This window comes from Rissa tridactyla, chromosome 18 (genome assembly GCF_028500815.1).
Source record: "Rissa tridactyla isolate bRisTri1 chromosome 18, bRisTri1.patW.cur.20221130, whole genome shotgun sequence".
NCBI classification, from domain to species: domain Eukaryota; kingdom Metazoa; phylum Chordata; class Aves; order Charadriiformes; family Laridae; genus Rissa; species Rissa tridactyla.
The window spans coordinates 159,751-179,188 of record NC_071483.1 but is presented as its reverse complement, the minus strand read 5'-3'; the positions used below and the strand labels follow the sequence as shown (position 1 = coordinate 179,188).

At 63.0% G+C, this 19,438-nt stretch overlaps 2 protein-coding genes across 3 annotated transcripts; one reads left to right on the top strand and one right to left on the bottom strand.

The window, feature by feature from the left end:
* Positions 1–1,692: 1,692 nt before the first annotated feature.
* HPCAL4 (hippocalcin like 4) lies at positions 1,693–17,797 on the bottom strand. Its single transcript, XM_054223673.1, has 4 exons — positions 17,680–17,797; positions 2,795–2,964; positions 2,436–2,651; positions 1,693–2,179 (listed from the first exon to the last, which is right to left on the bottom strand). The coding sequence occupies exons 2-4, from the start codon at positions 2,954–2,956 to the stop codon at positions 1,982–1,984; spliced, it is 576 nt and encodes a 191-aa protein (XP_054079648.1). The 5' UTR covers positions 2,957–2,964; positions 17,680–17,797; the 3' UTR covers positions 1,693–1,981.
* LOC128918878 (CYFIP-related Rac1 interactor A-like) lies at positions 11,933–15,858 on the top strand. Of its 2 annotated transcripts, none has more exons than XM_054223671.1 (10): positions 11,933–12,002; positions 13,849–13,970; positions 14,054–14,159; positions 14,352–14,488; positions 14,649–14,726; positions 14,854–14,970; positions 15,076–15,155; positions 15,246–15,372; positions 15,610–15,680; positions 15,795–15,858. In XM_054223671.1, the coding sequence occupies exons 1-10, from the start codon at positions 11,933–11,935 to the stop codon at positions 15,856–15,858; spliced, it is 972 nt and encodes a 323-aa protein (XP_054079646.1). The 2 variants fall into 2 exon arrangements, with proteins under 2 accessions (XP_054079646.1, XP_054079647.1); XM_054223672.1 differs by lacking the exon at positions 11,933–12,002 and adding an exon at positions 13,231–13,357.
* Positions 17,798–19,438: the final 1,641 nt, after the last annotated feature.

The window sequence follows — 19,438 nt, the reverse complement described above, 5'->3', positions numbered from 1 at the left end:
CACTGGAGCCAGGCAGGATGGGGTGAGCGGCACCGCACAGCCAAGGCTCGCAGCCAGGAGCCAGCCCTGCCTCATTGACTACAGAGAAGCGTTTAAAATTGGTGAGAGGCCCTTAGCAACAGCTACTGTCTCTGCAGGCTGCTGATGGAGAAGAAAGGCCAGAGGAAAATACATGCAGGGAAGATGGGCTTGGAGAAGAGGAGGCTGGGGAGAAAGATAAAGATACAGTGATAGCAGGTCCCAGTTGCTGATGGTGCTGGGATGGAGCCTGGGAAAAAGCCACCAGGTCCTCTGGCTACGCCCAGCCCTGATGCGTTCCTGTGCAACCTGCTCTGGGTGACCCTGCACTGGCAGGGGGGTTGGACTAGACTAGATGACCTCCAGAGGTCCCTTCCAACCCCTACCATTCTGTGATTCTATGAATGAAGGGAACAGCCAGGATCTGGCTCCTGGTTGACAACTGAAACCTATTTCCAGCACAGAACAGGGATGTTTGGTCCTACCCAGCCCCCAGAGATAACATTCCCTTCCCCAAAGCTACCTGCATGGCTGAGGGGTTACACTCTCACCAATCTTCAAGGCTCCCCAGACTGAGCCCCACTGTGCTGTCCCCAAGGGCTTCTCTCCTTGGAGCATCACAGGCTCAGATGAGACCCATAAATGATGCTCATGAATGCAGTGTTGTCATCTCATCCTCCCCATAGCTGCATCAGCCAGCTGCCCCCCAGGAAGCTATTCCAGGGGACACCACACAGGGGGGACTGTTTATTTTTCCATTAAAAAAATAGATAACAACTTCACCATCTCCTAACAGATATTACAGTCATCAACACCACAACGTGCAAACTACATATCAATCTGTGACAATATTCCTGTCCTGGGGCAGGAGGGATGGAGGCAGCAAGTTGGGATGGGGGTAGGAAGGAGACAAACATGTTTCTTGTGGCCTCAGAGCCCTGCCAGGAGGCTCAGCAGGTACGGCACCCATCCACACCTCTCCACAGCCCCAGTCCTGGACCCACCAGTCCCCACAGTAGTGCCACTGACCTGGAGTAGCACCAGGGTATGCCTTTAACACTCACACTCCTGACCTTGTTCCAGGGCAGCCCACGGAGTCGGGCAGTCCTTGGCTTTGATTTGGGACACCAGGCATCACTTCAGTATCCAGGAAGGCCAGAAATGCCACAAAGCATCCAAGATGCTGCTGGGGCAGTTATGGAGGTCACCCGCTTGCTCTGCCAGCTCACACAGATGATGTGGTAGAAGGTGGCTTCTGGGATCAGACACTGGCCACATCCAGGGGTGGCCTTGGACACTTGCTCTCCCCTTAAAGTCCCCTGACCAACCCTGGCCGTTCCCAGCAGCAAAAGCAGAGGTGGAAAACCTGAAGCTGGGCAGAGGAAGCCAAGGCAGCGAGCCGTTAGTGAGGGGGCAGCACCCTGCCCAAGCTCCCCAGCACCCTGGGGCCAGCCCTGGACCCTCCAGGCAGCCTTGCAGGGAATTGCCAGTGAAGGAGAGACCAGGACTTGGGACGTTTCAGCCTCCCTGGAGGCACCACAAACAATGAGGGGAGATAAGCAGAAAGTGGAAAGACCTGGTTTCAGTTAGGACAAGGGAATGGGCCAGGCAGAGCAGTGGGGGAAAGCAGGGAGGAAGCAGCAGGGATGTGGGAGCAGTTGGCCCTGGGGAAACAGGATGCTTGCCATCTGCTGCTGGGAGTCCAGCTCCAGGACAGGGGAGGGCTGATTTGGGGGTAACCTCAAGCTGAAAATACCCAGAGGGGTCTTTACCCATTGAGGGAGAACTACAGCCCATGGGCTGCAGGCTGCCCAGGAGGCAGATGGGTGGCAGGAGGGATGGAGCGTGGCTCACACCTGGGGCCAAGCAGGTACAGGGGGAAACTCAGCAGAAACTGGGGATGGAAACCACCACAGGGAGAAGAGGTTGGCTGCAGCCAGTCCAGCGATGAGCCCCCAGGGCTCTATTTCTGCATGTCACACTGCAGGAGGAGGACGATGGAGGGGTCGCTCTTCGCTGCCTCCTTGAACTCCTCCAGGGAGATCTGGTCATCCTTGTCCTTGTCCATCTTTGTGAAGATCTTGTCAACACGCTGCTGGGGTGTCAGCCCATCTTGGTTCATCCTCATCATGATCACAGTCCCCACCATCTTGTAAATGGCCTGGAGCAAGAAGAGAAGCAAAGTACCAGGGCAGGAATGCTGAATGGGCGGAATGTCCCAGGACAAGGCAGGGGGCAGGATTGCTGCTCTGCGGGGACCCAGCTAGCTGCTGGCACAAGCTATGCTGCTGCACAGTGCGTACCTTTCAGACAAAGCTCCGGGCAGAAAAAAACATTCTTTGGTGCCCAAAGGGACCTAATAGATGTGAAAAGCCTGGAAAAAACAAGTTACCCCTGCTGATTTTAAGCACCGGTACCTCAATGATCTCCAGCATCTCCAGGCGTGTGATCTTCCCATCCCCGTCCAGGTCATACATTTCGAAGGCCCAGTTGAGTTTCTGCTCAAAGGTGCCCCTGGAGGTGACAGACAGGGCACAGATGAACTCCCTGAAGTCGATGGTCCCATCACCGTTCTTGTCGAAGGTACGGAAAGCATGCTGGGCAAACTTGGAGGCATCTCCATAGGGGAAGAACTGCAGGGAGGAGAAAGGAGAGAGACTGAAATGAGGAGGAGGATCTTGCTGTGGAGGTTGCACCCAAAGCAGCACCCTTGCCCTGGCAGAAGCAGGGTGCTCCAGCACTCAGGGCAGCATTCAGGCCCGTGGCCAGAACCCACCTTGATGTAGAGCTGCTGGAACTCCTCCAGGTTGAGGATGCCGGTGGGACAGTCCTTGAGGAAGCCCTTGTACCATTGCTTCAGCTCCTGCTCACTGAACTCTGTGCTCCTCACCAGGTCATCCAGCATCTCTGGGGCCAGCTTGCTGCTGTGCTTGCCCATGGCTGCCCCTGGGAGGGAAAACGCGCAGCTTCTACACACCGGGCATGGGAAGGGCTGGTACTCCCAGGTCCTGCTCCACCCCACATGCCTCTTCCCCATGCTGGAGCCGATCCACCTGGTTGGTGGGTGTTCATGCACTGTCAAATGCCGGGACAGCAACTGTGTCACAGGGGACAGGCTCGATGCCCATGCTTAGCTGTGGCCTTTGCTGCTGGAGCTGTGCAAGAGCTGCTAGTGCAGCCAGCAGTGTCACCTTCAATCCCCCCATCTGCTACTCAGCCCTTTGGGCTGCAGAAGAATGCTCAAAAACCAACTGAAGATCCAGAACATCTCCTCACGTAGCCTTTACCAGGCCACGATGTCCAGCTGCCCTCTGTAAGGACGGGATAAAGAAGAGGTAGCACAAGTTCACCATTAAAGCAGGGAAAAGCCTCTCTGGCACTATCTGACTTGCAGCATCCAGCCGGCTGCAGCGATGCCCAACCTGCTCCTGGCCAGCCCTTGGTGAGGACAGGGTCCGCAGCCAGGCACCCCTCTGCCACGGGGCTGCCTGCAGCACAGTGCACTGGAGCTCTGGGAAGCCCGCAGCCGCGTGGGCAGGACACGGAGATGCTCCGATACATGCCGTGCCCGCTCCCACGCAGCCTTGGCTGCCAGCGCCGCTCAGCCCGAGCAGCAGATGGTTTGCTGAGAGCTCCTGTAGCTTCTCTCTCCATAGAGAAAGTTGAGTAGAAGTTCACCTGGAGCCCAACCAAGCACCATCTCCCTTCCGAGCATCTAATTTCCTGGCCATGTGGGCTTGGGGGAGATAGGGGTACCCTGGGATGGGCACAAGCCCCCCCCCCAACCCTGAGTGAAGCAGGGCTCCTGGTGCTTCCAGCCATCCCTGCTCCCAGTCAATCCCACAAGCAGAGGCTCCTTCCTGCCCCATCGTCCCACTAGCATCTGTCACCGTCTGCCACGGCAGTGCTTAACCCACCACCCCTCAGCAGCCAGAGACGAGGAAACGCCCAGACTCCCACGGAGCACAACACTTCCCCAGCAATCCCCAGCTTGGCTGCGGAGCTACACAAGCACCACAGCCTGGCTCTAACCCACAGGGACCAATTAATCCCCACCATGTTCCCTGCTGGTGCCCTCCAGCGTCTCCCACCAGCCGTGCTGGCAGGTGGACGCAACCTCTCACCTGCACAAGGGGCAGCTTTTCCCATATGGGAACAGCAATGAGGACCTTTGCTAGAAGCACCACACCTTATCCTGCAAGCAAAGCCCTCGAAGAGGCCGGGGCTCAGGAAGAGCACCCTTTGGTCCACAAACATCAATTCTCTTTTCTGAGCAGGATCCAGCACAGGCCATGCCAAGGCAGGGGACAGCAGGGACAGCTGCTGGGGCCAGTAGCTAGAAGGGCCATCACACACTTGACACAAACCACTTGTCTCAAAGCGTTAATATCATCACTGATCACTGGCTGCTGGTCCCAAAACAGGACACAGGGGAGTCGCTACAGGTGTCCCCCCCGGGTCTGCACCCTGGGCAGCAGAGGGTCCCCAGGATCACGCCGATGGAAGGGCATCCTGGGAGGGGGCAGGGTCCAGCCCCAGGGGATGGACGGGGCGGCCGGGCTGGGAGCAGCAGCACTGGCCGGGGCTGCTCTGCCCATCCCGGGGGGGGCAGCTCCGGGGCACCCGACTCTCGCCGCAACCGGCTCCCGGGGACAGTGCGGCTCCGGGCACCTGCCCCGACGGCGGCTCCGCACAGGGGAGGCGGCTCCGGCCCCGACGGCCCTTACCTGTCGTGCGGCGCGGGCAGGCGGCGGCTTGGCAGGGCTTGGAGACGGCACCGGTACCGGAGGGGCCGCGGTCCAGCCCGCCGGCTCTGCCCCCGCCGCTCCCGCCCCTCTTGTAGCCGCGGGCCGCCCGCCCCCCCGGCGGCAACGTTCCCCCATTGGCTGGGAGCGCTGTCAATCAGCAGGGAGGGTCCGCGGGGCGGGGGGGGCGAGGTGGGATACTGGGGGGCTATTGGGATGCTGGGGGGGAAACCGAGACTCGGACGCTCGGGGATGCTGGGGAGGATGCTGGGACCGGGATGCTGGCGGGGCGGGGGGAGGATGCTGGCAGCGGGCTGCAGGGCGGGGGGATGCTGGCAGTGGGATGGGGAGGTGCTGGGTTCAGCATCAGGGATGCTGCCGGCCCTGCCTGCCCGGAGGTGTCTGCCTGGTCCCCAGCCTTGAGCGCCGTTCCCCTGTGCTCCCTGTTCCTCCTGCCACTCTCTGCTGCTGCTTCCCTGCTCCTCCTCACTCTGCCCCACTCACGTGCCTCTGGCTCCTGTCCCGGGTGGTGGCTGATCCCAAAACACCCCAAAATCCCCTTCCCTTGGTGTGCTTCAGGGCTGGCAGGGGCCATGCTGCCTGCGTCCCCTGCCAGGCACCCAGCAAAGAACCCCACGCTGCCTGCACTGAGGGGACACTGGGTCACACCTTGGTCCTCCTTGCTGGGCAGAGCCGCAGCTGAAGCACAGAGGGGAACGGGCCCAGAAAACTGCTCTGCTTTCCAGAACCGAACAGAGTGTTTCCATAGCGATCTCTGGTGGCTCTTCCCGGTGACCTTGGCCATCCTGCTGTGATCCCAGTGCCACCCAGGCTCATCTGCAACAGCCCCTCTGAAGCTGGTGGCCACTGAGCTCAGATTAAGTCTCCAGCCAGCCAGGGCTGGTCCCCATCCCGGTCCCCACCGGGGCTGTGGGGTGCCGTGGAGTGCCCGCCCTTCCCAATGGCTCAGCATCCCCTGGCCCAGCCCTGAGCTTGGATGCACCCAGCTTCACTGTGGAGGTAGCTGCAGAATCCGCCCGAGCCACAGGCAAGGGAGGTCTGGTTTGCAAAAAGACACAAATATTTGCAGTTGTGTATATCAAGCAGGGCTGCAGGGATCCGTTATCCACCTGCCCTGCGGACAGGAGGGCTGGGATCCCCCCACAGCCAGAGGTGACATCCCTGTGCTGTGTCCCTGTCCGGGGCTGGATTCCCACCCGGGGTGGGGGTGATTCATGGCTTTTGGGTCACTCCAGCAGCCTCTGCCAGGCTCTGGGTACATGGTTCTGTATGTCCCCAAAGCCTCTACATGAGCCTCCCTGAGACCGCGGGGGAATGAGCCCCCCCCGTGCCTGCTGGGCAACCTGCTGCCGGTTCTTACATGCTTAAGTAGAGAAGACATCAATTAGCACCACTGCAAACCGCCCGTGCTCAGGGTGGGCAGGGGGACTGAAAAATTAATGAGGGCTTAATTGAAGCAGCATGGCTGCCAGGGCTGAGACTGGCACAGCTCAGTTCATGGAATAGGGTGTGCTGGAAGGGGCATGGGGCAGCTGGAAGAGGCGGGAGAGCACCAGGCTGGGGGTCCAACAGGGACATCCTGGGGACAGGGACAAGGGCGGCTGTGGGGTATTGGGGTATCCACACTTTTGGGTCTGTGGCATCCTGAGTCATTGTGCTGGGAAGGTGGCTGGGCTCACGCAGGGCTGGCGGCACTGGTGGCCCTGAGCGCATGGGCTGGAGCCCAGCACCCTGATCAGGGCACCCCAAGCCCTAACACGAGTCCAGGCTCTGCTGGACATTAGCCCTGGGATCGCAGAGGGGGCACAAGGCTGCCCGGGGGGGGTGGGCAGCTCTGCAGACAGTGCTGGCTCCGTGGCAGCCCTTTGCTCCCTGCTGCTGCAGCAATGTCACCCCAGCTCCCAGCCCTGGGGTCCCCGGGGTGCAGAGCTGCCGGGGCCTGGCTGGTTCCTAAAATCCTCGATATCCATCCACGCTGCGGAATGCAAAGGGCTGCAGCTTCCCCCAGCGGCTACGGGCTGCACCAGCACGGCCTGGGGGGCCATGCCCAAAGAGGGGGACCCCACAGCCACAGCCCTGGGCCACTGCAGCCACGTCAGCCTCCACAAACTGCTGGGAGCCGTGGGGAGCAGGGGTCACCGCTGCTCACCTCGGCCTCCTGACAGCCCTCGTCCCACTGCACCATGAGATCGCCCGGCTGTGACACTGGTGATGCTCAGGGCATCGGTAGCTCAGCCAGCCCCTCTGTAACCCCCACAACGCTGCTCTACCATGAGTGCCCCCATGACACTGTCCTGGGCAGGGTCCATCACCCCGGGTGGGGTCAGCTGGGCAGAGCTGGGGACAGGGACAGACACCATCCCTTTGGGACAGCGCACAGCGCTCACGGCCAGTGCAACCCCACAAAATCCCCCATTTTCCAGTGACACACTGGGCAGCAGCCACACAGTCCAAGCATGGGGTTGGTGGGTCATGGGCATATGCTGGGACATTGGGGTGGGCTCCAGATGGCTTCTCCGCTGGCACAGCCCTGCCACATCCACGGCATGGGTGCCCAGGGGCAACCCAGTGCCAGCCCTACTGAGGGCAGCGTTTGGGGCGGAGCTGTGGTTTGCAAAGAGTTTTAGAGCAAAACAGGGATTTCTCACTCACTTGCGCATTTCTTCTGCCATTCCTTTCCTTCAAGCCACGTTTCCTCACCAGCAGCCTCAGCCTTTCCCCAGCCTCTCGCCATCCCAGAGCAGGTCCCTTCCTGCCCGCTGCGCCCCAGGGCCAAGGATTCATGGCAGGTGCCCTGGCCAGTATTGGGGTGCTGTAGGGTGGGCACCTATGCCATGCTCTGCTGCACAGAAGTGCCCTTGTAAAGCATCAAGGAGCTGGTGTCACCCACGCCATGTCCCTGGGGGGGACATCTCTGGGTGCTGCTGGTCAAGCTGGACGTGGGGTGACCACAACACTGGGGGTCCCTCTTGATGTCCCTCATGATGCCCAGCACTGGCTTGGGAAAAGGGGGTGAAGAGTGAACAAAACACAACATTCCAATTTGGGGGTTCCCCACCTGCTTCCCACCTCACTGGTCAGAGCATCCCCCCCATGGGAACAGCTCTGCGCTGGCAAACGCTCTCCAAACCCTTCCTGGCCCCAGTCTGGGGGGGTCCAGGGGGGATGGATGGTGTTGCGTTGCTGAAATGGTACTCCTGGGGCATGTGTCTGCTTTGGCCCTGTGGCAGTGGCACTGGGCGGGTTTGGTGGCTGTCCCCCTCCCTGGAGAGGGGGAGCCAGGGAGAAGTGGTGCCGTCCGTGGGCTGGGGCAGGAGCAAACGAAAATCTGGGGCTTCCCTCCCCCTGCTCAGAGCAGGCTGCCGGGCTGAGCCAGGGCGGGGGGGGGGCAAGTGCCCACTGTGTTACCGTGTCCCCCAAAACCAGGGAGCGGCACCCCAGCAGGACCTGGAGCCCACACCCGGGCAGGCTGCAGCAGCGTGCCGGCCGGCACGCAGGGAGTTAAGCGTCCCCGTCTCCCTCACACTTGAGACGTCACCGTCACCAGTGGCGTGGGGGGGGCCGGGGGGCTATGGTGGTCTTTGTGGTGCATTCGGCAGCTGGCGCAGGGCGGCTCACGCACGCGGCGGGCGGCTCGTCCCCGACACCCCGCGCTCCAGCAGCATCCGCAGACAACCGGCAGCGGCCACCGCCTGCCCACGCCTCGAGCTCCCCACCGCCACGGTGAGCAAGGGCCGCCACGGGGGACGGGGACAGGGATGCCACCAGGCCTGAGAGCGGGGTGGGGGGTGGGGGGGAGCTGTGGCAGCCCCTGGCTGCCCCCCCGCGGGGACCAAAACTGGTAGCAGCCCCTCACGGGGGCCCTTCCCTCCATTTGCACCCCCACTCCGGTGCACCCAATGCTTGCTGGGTGCCCCCAGGACGGCAGGTGATGGGGTGGGGGCTGCCCTGACCCCCCGCCCAGGATGCTGCAGCCCCATGGTGGCCCTGGGTGGGTGCGGGGGCACAGCTGGGTGCTCACCCGCGCCGGCTGGGTGCTGCAGCTCAGCTCCCCAGCAGTCCTGCAGTAAATCCTGCTGCTTGCCCGCAGCCGCAGCAAGGCAGAGGGGAGGCCCCCCAGCACCCCACTGGCCCCGCTCGGGGGGGAGCTCAGCCCTGTGGGGGGGACTCATGCCTCCCTCCAGCCAGGGAGGTCCCCAAACCCGGGGGGGAAACAGCCCCAGGAAGCCCCAACCCCACCCTGGGCAGGGCTAGGGGTGCCCTGGCTCATCCTGGGGCAGGATCTGGCCCCGGCACTCTGGTTCTCGAGATAAGGCCCCCCCCAAGAAAAATCCTTCAGGCACCATGCGTCTGACCCTGCAACATCTGCGGTGATGACAGTGCGGCCAAGGGTGGGGGGCAGCAGCAGGATCGGCGTCGGTGGTGGCAGTGGGCACGGGGCCCAGCACCCAGCGGGCACCCAGCAGGCAGGGGGGGCTGTGGGGTGCAGAGCCGAGCCAAGGGCAAGGGGCACCCAGACCTTGTCCAGGGCTGCAGCGCTGCACCAGGCTGTGGTGCCCACAGCGGTGCTGCGCTGGCAGCAAAGGGGCACAGCCCCATAACAGCCCCGGGTGACACAGGGGTAGCCTGATCCAGGGGCACCGCTGCCCCTTCGGTGTGTCCAGCCCGGGCACCACCAGCTGGGGGGGAGCAATGCTCCTGGGTGCAGGATTTGGCCCTGCCTGCAGCAGGAGGGGGGTTTCACCCCATCGGCTGGGATGTCCCCGTGGAGGTGACACCGGCTGCGGGGTCCCCGTGGGGCAGGATGCTCAGGGGGAGTGAGGAGAGGCAGCGGAGCAGGGAGAGGAGCGGGTGCCCGAGCAGGGTAGTGGCGCGGGGAGGCCACCGCAGGGAGGGACAAAACCCGGGGCCACCTCGGGTGTGGCTGGGGGGGGACCCCACTGCCTCCAGCCCCATGCCCCTCGCGGGCAGCCCTCCTCCAGCAGCACCCCTCTGCAAGAGCGGTCCCGGGAGGAGGCGAGTTTCCCAGTGGATTTGGGGCACGCGGCTCCCCCAGTTCAGCCTCATGGTGATGGGCAGCCCACAATGGAGGGAGCCCCTCACCCTCCTCGAGAGCCACCCGGGGAGGATGTGCTGTGACTCCCAAGGCCAAGAGCCACCGCAGTGTAGGCACCCAGAAACAGTGAAAATCAGGGGCTGAGCCCCAGGCAGAGCTGCCCCTCCAGGCGAGGGGGGACTGCAGCGATCCCCATCCTCCCACCCAGCAGTGAACCCCCATGCCACAGCTCAGGCCTTGTTCCGGGGTGTCCCCACGCCGAGGACTGTGGGCACCCATCCGTGTCCCCTCCCTGGGCATAAGCAGAGCTCAGTGGTGACAAATCCCAGCCCCAAGTCGCCCATCAAGGACGAGCGTGGCGCAGGTACGAGGACGCCCGCACGCCGATCACAGCATTTATGTAAATTCCTGAGCAGAGCAGGTGCGAGTCTCCCGCACCCCCCCTGGCACCTGGGGCACCCCAGGGACCCCCTCAGCATCACCCTGCAGGGACCAGCACCCTTCTGAAACACCCCAGCACCCTGTGGGACGAACCCCAGGGTCACTGTGCAAGGGCAGCGCTGGGCACCCCCACTGCGGGCTACAAGCACCCACCACACGTAGGGAAACTGAGGCAGGGGGGTGCAGTGGGGAACCTGGGTGCCCTGGCTCCCCCAAGGCAGCTTGTGTTTTGGCACCCAGCTGGTGCATCCCATGGAGCCCCAGTGTAAATCCGCCACTCACCAGGTCCAGGAGGAGGAGCAGGAGAAGGCAGAGCCATCACTGTTGATGCCGAGGGGCTGCGCTGGGCTGGGGGCAGCAGCCACATCCCAGGCACGAGGCTGCCCCATCCCTCCCCACTGCTGCCACCTCCTCCAACTCTCCCCCTCCTCTCCCCTCCCCAGCCATGTTAATTAAACCCCGGTGCTTAATTGCAACCTGCTGAATCCCACAGCTGCTTCACGGAGCCTGCTAACACTGTGGGGCCAACCCCGACTGCCCACATCCCCATAGGAAACGTGGGGGACAGGGGAACTGGGGGAGCATCCCAGCACCTGAGGGATTTGGGTTGCAGCTCATCAGCGGCATAAAAGGGATGTTCACGCAATGCGCAGAAAAGAGCAAACCCAACCAGCGGTGCCAGGAAAGGCGTCCCAGGGGATCTTGGCCTCTCCAAGGAAAGATGGGGACAGATGGCTCAGTCCTGGGTTTGTCCCCAGGCTGCTGGCAGGTCCCCCAAGTGGTGCGGAGGGAGGGGGATGCTCAGCTGGTGCCCGGTGAGCTCCTGTTGACACTGGCTGCTGGCAATAAAAAAATAATCAAGGCAAATAAGGTGAAGGCTGGTGGCAGTGTGCGGAGCTGTGAGCTGGGGTGGGGGGAGCCAGTGTCTCACCCACATCCCCGCCTGGTCACCCACCGGCGGGTCCCCGGGACAGGGAGGTGCCCAGGGGGGCGGCCTGACCCTCTCTCGCCTTCCTGCCCGCAGGTCCCCACCAGCCCATGAAGTGATTCAGGTGGGTGGCACAGCCCCTGCTCCTGCCGTAGCCACTGCCACACCAAGCACTGAGGTAAGGACCCAGAGCCATGGCCATGGGGTGGGTGGGATGCTCTGGCATGGGTGCCAGACCCCCAAACCGGGCCTGTGGGGCAGAAATCCCAATTGGGGTCTTCCCCTGTCCATGGGGGTTGCCCAGCTCCGTCAGCTGGGGGAAATGGCATGACCCCATGGGGGTCACCCGGGGCAGACCCCTGCCCTCCGTCCGAGCGTTCGGGGGGAACCAGGGTGCCTCAGCGGAGGCTGTGTGGCCGGGGCGCCCCCAGGAAGCACGATGCTTGTGAACCCGTACCCCATGTCCCTCCCCGCCGCGGCAAACAGCAGTGACAGAAGTGCCGGGGAGAGCTGCCACATTCCAGTGGACACTCACACCCACGTGCCCCAGCCGGGAGGGTGCGGGTTGGGGACAGCAGGGCCGCGGGGCGCAGAGCCCGGCAGGACGGGCACAGGTAGGTGCCACGGCAGCGGCGGCGGGTGCTTGGGCGTGCCGGGGTGTCCGGCCGGCGGCGCCGGTGCTGTTCCACTCTGTTCTGTTTCTCTCGCTCAGGTCTGCTGGCCATGGGCAACCTGATAAAGGTATTGGGCAAAGATTTAGAAAACTGTCCTCATTTTTTCCTGGATTTTGAAAGTAAGTCCCGTGAGCAGGGCGGGCGTGGGGAGGGGGCCGGGGCCACCGCCACAGCTGCTCTCCGGAAGATGGGGACAGGCACGGTGTCCCCGAGCAGCCCCGTGTCCCCAGGCGCCTCGGGGCAGCCCTGGCCATGCCCTGCGAAGGGCTGAGTCGGGCAGGGGAGCGGGACCCCAAGAGATGCCTCGTCCCTGAAAGCGCGGGGAGACGTCCCCAGCCGAGCGGCAGGGATGCAGGATACATCCCAGCAGCAGGACCTGGCTCATGAGGACCTCAGGCACGTGCCTGCTGCTGTTAGTCAATGGCGCTGGGTGGCCATGTGGCACGTCCCCTGCCACCGCCATGGCAGGGACAGCCTGGAGTCTGGGGGTGCTGGGGAAGGAGGGAGGGATCTGTGCCACCTGCCCTGCCAGGAGGGGTGGCACAGTGGCCACAGCCTGTGCCTGAGGGACGTGGACTGGGGACCCCGGTTCAGCCCGGGGGATCTGCCTCAGGTTCCCACCGGACTGGGCTACCTGGGACAGGAGAGCATCGCTCTCGGACCTCCCAGGCTGGACACGGGGGTGCAGGGGAGATGGTGGCTGCTGTGGCCCGCCCTTCCTCCCTCTCCCCCCCTTCCTCCCGGGGCACGGCTCAGAGCGAGAGCGAGGTGGGTAAAAATAGTGCAGCGGCAACGGCTCGCCCCGGCCCAGCGCCGGCGGGGAGAGGCTGTGCACAGCTCACCGCACCACCTCCGGCGCCGGCACGTCCCAAAATAGCTGGGGCTGGGGTCATGCAGCCACCCCGCTCCCACGGCAAGGGACCATTCTGTCTCCTCATGGGTGCTTTGAGGCAGCACAGCTTTGACCCCCATCCAGCCCCCTCTGCAGCCCCCCGGCTCGGGGACAAGGCCATGGGGGCCTCCCAGGACTGCCCGATTTGGGGCTGGCTCCACAGCTAGAGGGGAACATGCCCGTAGCCAAGACTCCGGGGACTCACTCACCGCTTCACCCTCCTCATCGCAGCCCGGCAGCTCTCTCCTCCCTTCGCTCCTTCCTCTCCATCACCCCATCTGCCAGCGCTCATCACCATTGAGGGGGGGAAGAGGCTGCAGCCCGGGGCCAGGAGCAGCCACGGGGTCACCACCAGCCAGCCAGGAGCTCCCCGAGCCCCTGGGGAGCAGCGGGAGGAGGACGGGGGCTCCGGCCACCACCAGCCGTTGCCCACAGCCCAGCACCTCTTCCCCAAGCACCACCTCACCATCATGCTTTTTTCCTCTTGTTTCTTCTCTTGCAGGTTTCACATGGGGAACCTTCTTAAAGTGTTGACTTATAACGAACTTGACCAAGGCCCTAATTTTTTCCTTGACTTTGAAAGTGAGATGGGATTTTTATTTTCCTTTTTTGTTTTGTACTTATTCTGAGTTCCACATTCACGCCATTTTGAGTTCTCGTCCCCGTCACCCATTGCATCGCGCCCATCCCAGACATCCACCCCCCACCTTCGCTGTCTGGGGGTCTCCCCGGGGAGGGGGGGCAGACCCATGACTGGGGGCTATCGCTCCGCACCTCTTCCCCAGGGCACTTCGCAGCCCGCTGGGGCCAGCCTGGGGCTGGGGGCTGCTCGGGGACCCCGGTGAGCAGGACCACAGTCACAGGGCAGCCAGGACTCACCCCCACCTGCCCCCGCCTCTGCGGCTTGGCTTGAGCTTGGGCAAGACGGACCAGGGGGAGAAACCCGCCAGGAAGGGCTGCGGGCTGGCGGGAGAGCTGCGGGACGGGGTGCTGGCACCCCAACTCCGGCTCTCGCCGCCCAGGACCCCGCTCAGAGCCCTCCGGGTTTCTCTCCCTGGGGCACTGCCCTGCAGATGCGCAGCCGACGGAGGCCGAGACAGCAGTGTGGAACCAGGTGAACGCCGTGCTGGAGGAGGCACAGGCCGTCCTGGCCGAGCTGCAGTCCTACACGGGCGCTGGGCAGGAGATCCGAGAGGTGGGTGCAGCCCCGGTGCCCACTGCCCACCCACCCACCCACCATGGCTTGGGACAACCACTGGTGCTTTTCCCCCCACAAAGGCCATCCAAAACCCCGGGGACCTGCGGCTGCAGGAGAGGGCATGGAGCGCCGTCTGCCCCCTCGTCGCCAAGCTGAAGCGCTTCTACGAGTTCTCGCTGCGGCTCGGTGAGCGCCCCAAGCCTGTGTCCCCCTTCCCCGTATCCTCCCATTGCACCCTGCATCCCTTCCCAGATCCAGGAATGGAGCAGGCTGGGGGGAGCCCTGGCCGTGGTGTGGGTGCCATGCTGCCCCATGCCTCAGCCGGGGCCAGGGAGGTGCACAGGAGCGGGACGGGGGCCAGTGGTGCTTTGTCCCCAGAGAACGCCCTGCGGAGCCTGCTGGAGGCCCTCACCAGCCCCCCGTATGCCCCAACCCAGCACCTCGAGCGGGAGCAAGCCTTGGCCAAGCAGTTCGCCGAGATCCTCCACTTCACCCTCAGCTTTGATGAGCTCAAGGTACCATGTGGAACGAGGGCTGGTGGGGGCCCATGGGGTCCACACACTGGGGAAAAGCTGTGAGCAGCACAGTCCCTTGGGACCCCCATGGCTCACCCTGGGCACACCAAGCCGGCCATGGCCCCCGCCCCGGCCCTTAATGCAGGGCTCCCCTCGGCAGATGACCAACCCTGCCATCCAGAACGACTTCAGCTACTACAGAAGGACCATCAGCCGAAATCGCATTAACAACCTGCAGGTGAGAGGACGGTGCTGTCCCACCCCTGTGCCCAGGGACAGCCTCCCACAGGGGGTGGTGACAGGATGGGGGACACGCCAGGGAGGGTCACTCACCTCAATAGCCACCATCATCCCCCCCTCCACAGCTGGATGCAGAGAGCGAGGTGAACAATGAAATGGCCAACAGGATGTCCCTCTTCTATGCCGAGGCCACCCCCATGCTCAAAACACTCAGCAATGCCACCACCAAATTTGTCTCCGAGGTGAGCGAGGCCAGGGGGTACCCTCAGGGGGGAGGGGAAGACCCCCTCCAGCCCCAGCACCCGGGTCAGGAGGGGAAACGGCAGCCAGGACCTGTTGGGTTTCAGAACAAGACCCTCCCAATCGAGGACACGACCGACTGCCTGAGCACCATGGCCTGTGTCTGCAGGGTGATGCTGGAGACCCCGTGAGTACCCCACACGGGGAAGGGGGACACCTCGGTGCTGGGGTCCCTGTGCCACCCACCCGGGCTCAGCCGGCCCTCCTCCTGGTGCAGGGAGTACCGGAGCCGCTTCACCAACACTGAGACCCTCCTCTTCTGCATGCGGGTGATGGTCGGCGTCATCATCCTCTACGACCATGTCCACCCCGTGGGGGCCTTCGCAAAGACCTCCAAGATAGATGTGAGTAGCCATGGGGTGCACCAGGGGGTGTCACAGCCATTCCACTCATCACAGGACAGTGGTGATGCCCAGGGGTCCCTCTCGCTGGATATCCCCTGTGGGGACATCCCTAGGTGAGCTGATCCAGACAGGGGAAATCATCCCTGCCCAAGCAGCGAGGAGGAGGATGGGGAGGAAGGGGAGCAGCTCCCTGCAGCGCGTCCAGGCTCTCACAGCCTCTCTTTCTCCCCACACCAGATGAAAGGCTGCATCAAAGTCTTGAAAGACCAACCATCAACCAGCACCGAGGGGCTCCTGAATGCTCTGAGGTGAGCTGGGGGACTGCGGGACGCAGGGGAAGAAGTGGCGTCCCCCAACGGTGCAGTGGAATGGTGGCAGAGTGGGTCAGGGTGCCACAGGGTGACCGTCCCCTCTCCATCCAGGTACACCACTCGGCACCTCAACGACGACACCACGTCCAAACAGGTCCGGGCCCTGCTGCAGTGAGCACGGAGCCAGCCCTGACCCTGCGCACCGTCACCATGTTACCTACGTCCATGACCATACCGTTCATTTTGTACAGAGGGAAAAAGGACAATAAGAAATACACAGAAATACAAAAAGAAAAAATCAAAACGGTCCGAGGCCACCCCCTATGCGCTCCTGCCCCCTCCCAAGCCCCACCCCCCAAATTAGCACCCACTTCTGGACACAGGTGCAGGTGGCACCACGGGGACACTGCGCTGGGGGTGCTGGGGCTGGGCAGGATGGACCTGGGCAGGGATGTGCCGATGGGGCTAGTGGCAGCGAGCACCCATGGCACGGGGGCAGTTTGGGGAGGGGGGAAAGGGGCAGGTGTCACCCCCGTCCTCGTCCCCGAGCGTCCGGCCGCAGAGGAGGAGGGATCCTGAGAGTCTGCGCTGACTCTGGTGGAAGTGGCTCAGTCTCACCCGGTAGATTTTTAATCTGAGCAATTAAGTCGCCACTCACCTCTTCTTTTCTACATCGGTTTTTTTTTTTGGGTGTGAAATAAAATGACATTTAATCTGTTCATGGTAGAACGGGGCCATCTCTGACACATCCCATCCCGTGCCACACTGGTTGGAGGCCCCCAGAGCAGCTGCAAACTGGGAGGACTGGGAGGCTGCTGGAGGCCATGGCGGGCTGTGCTTTTGCCGGCAGATGGCCCTGTGACACCGTGACAAAGCAGCCCCGGCACCCCCCCACTAGTGCCAGCCCACTGTGGGGGGACCCCCTCGGCCTCAGACCCCCACCCGCAGCCCCCCGAAATGGGGGGGGAGGCCCGAGGGGGCCCCTGCAGCGCAGGACCCCGCACCAGCCCTTGGCGGGAGCTGCATCACCCCCCCCAGGGACACCCCAGGGCTCCCCCCGCCATGGCCACACTCCTGGGGCACGGGGCCAAGTCCCCCGGGGTTTGGTGTCCCGCCACTCTCCTTCCCGCTGCCTTTCCCGCCGGGCAGCCGTCCGCAATGCCAGCCCCCCTCGCTACTACGCACGGCCTCCCATGCTGCTCGGGGGCAATGGGCACCCCACGTGTGACACCAAGACCCCAGAACCTTCCTGAAGGGTGGCTCCCCAGCAGCATGGCTGTGCCTCAGTTTTCCCACCTGTGCAATGGGGCACGACTGCTGGGGGACGCATGGGTGGGGTCCCTGCAGCCCCCTGGGCCCCAGACGCCCCCACTGAATCGCTCAGGGTGCCAACACAGGGGCACCCATCCTGCCCAGCCACTCACCGCAGCCCAGCTCAGCCCCCACATCCCCAAACCCACACGGGCACCCACCAGCACCCCCTGGCCACGGGAGCCACAGGGGCTCACAAGCAGCACAATGAGGGGACAGACGGGACCAGGGCGGGGGGAAGACCTGGCAGCCCCCAGCCCTTTGGATACCGGCATTTCCTGGGCCCAGTGCCAGAATCCGGCCGTGCACACCCAGGCTTTGCCGCCAAAGCCGCCAAACTCCCGCGCGACGCAGGATGCACACGCTGTTGCACAACCTGGGCCAACAGCTCCTTTTATTTTTAGGCTCTTGCGACACGGCTTCCCCGCAGCCTGCCCGAAATGCTGCCAAGGCATCGGATGGGACACAGGATCCGAAACACCCTGCCCTGCTCCAGCAGCTCTTAGAGTAATTCCGTGCACCAGCCGTGCCTCAGTTTCCCCATTAGTTACCTTCGCAGACCAGCCCTGTGACAGCACTGATGCCAGCCAGCCCTGCCCACCCTACGCAGACCCCGAGGGCTTCCTCCCGCTGATCCCTTCACCCGGGGCTTTGTTAAATCTCCCTGGTGGTCCACGGATCCTACCTGCAAACTGAAGATGAGGCCAGGACGTGGCTCAGTTCGGTGGCTGCAGCTGCCATGGGTTTGCAGGAGACGCTGTTCCCAGGTGACACTGTCCCCCAGACAGTCCCCAGCCCATCCAAGGCAGGATCATACCCTGCAGTGTGGGAACTGGGGTGGGAAGAGCTGGGACAGCATCACCACCCGGGACCTCCAACTGGTACTAAGGGACAGCCGGACCCTTTAAACCCACCAGCAAACACGGGCACAGACACCAGCTGGTCACCGGTGCCAGGCGAGATGGCAGCTGTGCCACGGTGCTGGCCGGCTCCCAACTCTCCAGCCGCCCACAACGTCCTCCCCCAGCACCTGCAGAGCTGCCTCTTCCTTATGGGAGGGATGAGGCCAAACTCACACCACATCTGTGGCTTCAGCCCTGTCTGTCCCCCACGCAGCACCTCGTGGGGCAGAGCAGGCAGCACATCCCACCCCAGTGAAGGGCAGCACTGCACGGATGAGAAATTCCCTGCAGGATGAGCAGATTGGAGCATTTTACAGCCAAAACATGGTAGGAAAAGGCAACCAAAAGATAGAAGAAACAGAGCAAACGCAAGTCCTTGAACATGATGGATGGATGTTGGATCTGAGATCAGCAAAGGGGCTGCTTTGAGCTCTGGGGATGGCGGCCACGAGCGAGAGCAGCAGCGCTCGACCAGCCCAATCTTCCTGCGCTGGCGGCGAGTCGGGGCTGAGCTTCACATGGTGCTGGGCAAGGGGCTGGCGAAGGCTGAGGGCAGGGAGCGATGGGGAGGCAGACAGTGGGATGCTGCCTGTGCAGCTCTTGCTGCCGGACGCGAGGACTGGGGCTGCGCTGGCTGCCACAACGCCTGCACTCCTCCCAGCGTGTCCCCTGGGACCCACATCACCAACCCCGCCTGGCACCCAGCCCTGCTGGTGGCCAGGGACAGGAGCCCACACCACCACTGTACCGAAACACCAGCACCCAAGTGAGGGGACTCCTCTGGGTACCGGCAGCACCATGGGGACGATGCTTCATCAGCGAGGGGACAGGTCTCCCAACTTGAGCTCTCCAGTTGCGATGCTGAGCCGTGCCAGAGCACCAAGGACTTTAACTGATGGCGAGCCAAGCCACACCAGGCCTGTACTGTTTTCTAATCCCAGTGTAATTAATGACCTTATCTCTGGCCAAAGCCATTTAGATTAAGTGGCTGGTGTGATGGGCTCGGCTGCTCCGGCTGCACAGATGGAAGAGCTGCGTTTGTCTGGGGATTAGCAGAGGGCAGATGGAGTGAAGTGCCATTCCCCATCCCCAAACCGCTCAGCATCGACAGCGGCCTGAAACCTGAGACCACAACAACTTTCTCAGCAAGTCCTGGCCGGGACTGGAGTGCGATTTCACATTGTTTGTCCCTTCTGCAGGGCCCAGAGCAAGAGGAGCAGGAGTTGAATGTGTGCCGGCACCAGGAACCAGTGCGACCGCTGCCAGGAGCTCCATCCCAGTCCCTGCCTCGAGTCCTTTGAACAACAGAAGTACAACAGAACCAGCTTCTTCCTCGGAGACCAAATCATCGCTGAGCCCTGGCTCTGCATCAATAAAAAGCTGTGTCCTCATCGACAGCCCCAACCTCTCCGAGAAAGCAAACTCACCTTCTTGCTGCTGGCAGGATCAGGGCGTGCTTCCATCTTCCATTTCCCAGTCCAGCCACAGCATGAACAAGCAAATGTGACAGACCTCCATTCTCCTGGGACACCTGGGAGCTGC